At 39.2% G+C, this 2,808-nt stretch overlaps 1 protein-coding gene across 1 annotated transcript in view; it reads left to right on the top strand.

The window, feature by feature from the left end:
• LOC109461999 (GTPase Era, mitochondrial-like) overlaps positions 1–2,808 on the top strand; it is a 24,129-nt gene that overhangs the window by 2,844 nt on the left and 18,477 nt on the right. The window contains exons 2-3 of the mRNA XM_019758482.1: positions 111–206; positions 1,790–1,905. Coding sequence (XP_019614041.1) covers positions 111–206; positions 1,790–1,905 — 212 coding nt within the window. The remainder of the gene's footprint in view (positions 1–110; positions 207–1,789; positions 1,906–2,808) is intronic.

Raw genomic sequence — 2,808 nt, 5'->3', positions numbered from 1 at the left:
CTTAACAAAATTAGGGAGAGAATATGGGACAAAAAAATGGTATGGCACCCAGGCTAATGAAAAACTGAAATGAAATCACTTTTTAATCATTATGGAATCGTTTTTGTCAGCCCTGTGTCAAATGAGGCTACAGAGGAATTACCTAACCACAGTAGCAGGCTTCAAGAATGACTTACATAGTGACGGCACATCAAACAATGGACAATGTGAGGCTCCAGTTATTAAGAAAATATAAATTATAATAATTGTTTTTGATGTTTTGCATTGTGGGTTTGGGACTTTGGGTGTTTATTGACTGGACAGAGTAGGTTGACAATAGGTGGGTGGGAGGGATGATTGGCAGGCAGAATGACAGGTCAAAACATCAGGCGTAAGAAATGGGGTGAGCTTGAGAGTATGTCTAGGTAGACAGCACATGGGTGAGGGAAGAATGACAGACAGAATGCCAAGAGGTCAAAACATCAGGTACAGGAAAAGGGTTGAGCTTGAGAATATATACCGGTAGGTAGACAGCACATGGGTGAGGGAAGATTGATAGGCAGAATAATAGGCAGTCAAAAGATGAGATTCAGACACTATGGAAATGGGGTAAACCTATATGTCACAAAATCTTGGATCTGTATCTAAAGTTAAACCTGTGGAGCTGTACCAAAATTTGTTTACTCTAGGTACATATAGTGCTGTGTTGTGTACGGATTACCGGTTCACTGGACTGGTTCCAGACTGGTAAAAATGTTTAGGTTCAAGTCCAAAAAACCTAAAAGAACCAATTCCGGACATATTAAAAAAAAAAAACCTGTCACATACCCCTTTCTTTCCAAACCACCTAGTAAAACCTTCCATAGATTGCAAGATCTGCTGCAAAATGAAGAAAACATTGCCATCAGGCATCGTCAAGTACCGGCCTCCATGTTATGTGGCTACAGTTTTACCCAGACAACATTGCAAGGTTGCCAACATGCAAATTTGTATATGCCATGGGTTTAGGTCCGGACTTACAAGTCCGAAACTGAACCTAAACCACTGGACTTGAATCCGGACCTGAACCTAAATCTGGGTTCAGATACACAGCACTAGGTACATATACATAGCTCTATTAGAATTCCATACAAGTAAAATGTGTGCTTGTATGTTCAAGTGTTATATATTATAGTAATAGAATAGAATAGATTAGCAATTACCATGTTTCTTATTTATGTAAGGCACATCCACTCTTTACCCTGTACACCAACGTTTTATTAGTTTTAAAGTAGATATACATGTAGAGTACGTTAAATAAGCAGACCATATACGTAGAACCCCATGTTAGCATATACATTTTGTAGTTTTAAATCACCACATTCTGTATTCCTGTTTTTGTCAATGTCTGTTTGCAATTAGCCCTTGGGCCACACCAATTTAAGTTCTTGGTTAACGGATTTGCCCGCTTCATTTTTTTTTCTGATTTGCAAATAAAAATAAAAATTCAGAATCAAGTGCAAAATGCTCATATTTTGCCCTGAACAGTTGAAAACAGTCTTTTTCTTCCTAGTTGTTACAGTTATTCCATCTTTCAATGCAGTGGTATCATAAAAAGCTCAAAATTTTGAACCAGCCTGGTGTGTTGACTTCATGGCTCCTATTGTACCATTTTGGGCCATAATACGATGCTTACTTAGGCCTGTTATTATTTTTTTCGCCTGCCCACTCCATTATTTTTCTTTAAAAATCCGTTAACCAAGAAATCAAATTGGTGTGGCCTTTGGCATGAACTTCATTATATATTTTCTTGTCATTCCTGCTACACCAGATGTCACAGCTACAGTCCCAGGCCAGCCTGCAGAAGCCCGTGTGATGACAGTAGCCATTGTAGGAGCACCTAACTCTGGCAAGTCTACCCTCACCAACAGACTCATGGGCAGAAGGGTAGGTTCTATTCTTCGCTTTCAGGGCTCGAAATTCAGGAATAGGTGCACTGCTACACCCAAGCTGAAAAAAATATTTTAGGTCCACCTGTTATGTACTAGTAAGATAAGATAAGTAGAATGTCAGCAAAAACTATAAATATGTTTTATTTCAAGAAAAGTACTCTAAGTATAACTTAAACTGTGAGTATAACAATGATTACATTATTTTTTCTGACACTCAGATGTTAAGAATATGCTGTAACTATTACACATTTAACATCTTTACATACGTTAAACCTATGAAAATATTTGGGTGCACTGGTAAAAAATCCTGGACACCTAGCTAAAGCTAGGCCTAGCTAAAATCCTGGACACCTAGCTAAAGCTAGGCCTAGCTAAAATCCTGGACACCTAGCTAAAGCTTGGCCTAGCTAAAATCCTGGACACCTAGCTAAAACTAGGCCTAGCTAAAGTCCTGGACACCTAGCTAAAGCTAGGCCTAGCTAAAATCCTGGACACCTAGCTAAAGTTAGGCCTAGTTAAAAGCCTGGACACCTAGCTAAAGCTAGGCCTAGCTAAAATCCTGGACACCTAGCTAAAGCTAGGCCTAGCTAAAATCCTGGAAACCTAGCTAAAGCTAGGCCTAGCTTAAATCCTAACTTCTATCCATAGGATGTCCCTAACCAAAGCTTAGGTAGTCACTTTTACAATTAGTGCACAAATAGGTCTAAAGTACTAGTACCTTTCCTAAAGACAGGTCACTGGAGCCTGCCAGGGATTCGAACCCAGAACCTTCTGATTCTGATGAGTCAAAAATCCTAATCACAGGATCATCTTGCCAACTAATACCACAAGACCAAATTGATATAGGCCTGCTTTACACATAACTTTTTCAAGGCGACTAGAACTCAAGACGACTTGC

The sequence above is a fragment of the Branchiostoma belcheri genome, unplaced genomic scaffold (genome assembly GCF_001625305.1).
Source record: "Branchiostoma belcheri isolate BF01 breed outbred unplaced genomic scaffold, Haploidv18h27 scaffold98, whole genome shotgun sequence".
Lineage (NCBI taxonomy): Eukaryota > Metazoa > Chordata > Leptocardii > Amphioxiformes > Branchiostomatidae > Branchiostoma > Branchiostoma belcheri.
The sequence above is the reverse complement of the archived record's forward strand: the minus strand, read 5'-3'. Positions and strand labels throughout refer to the sequence as shown.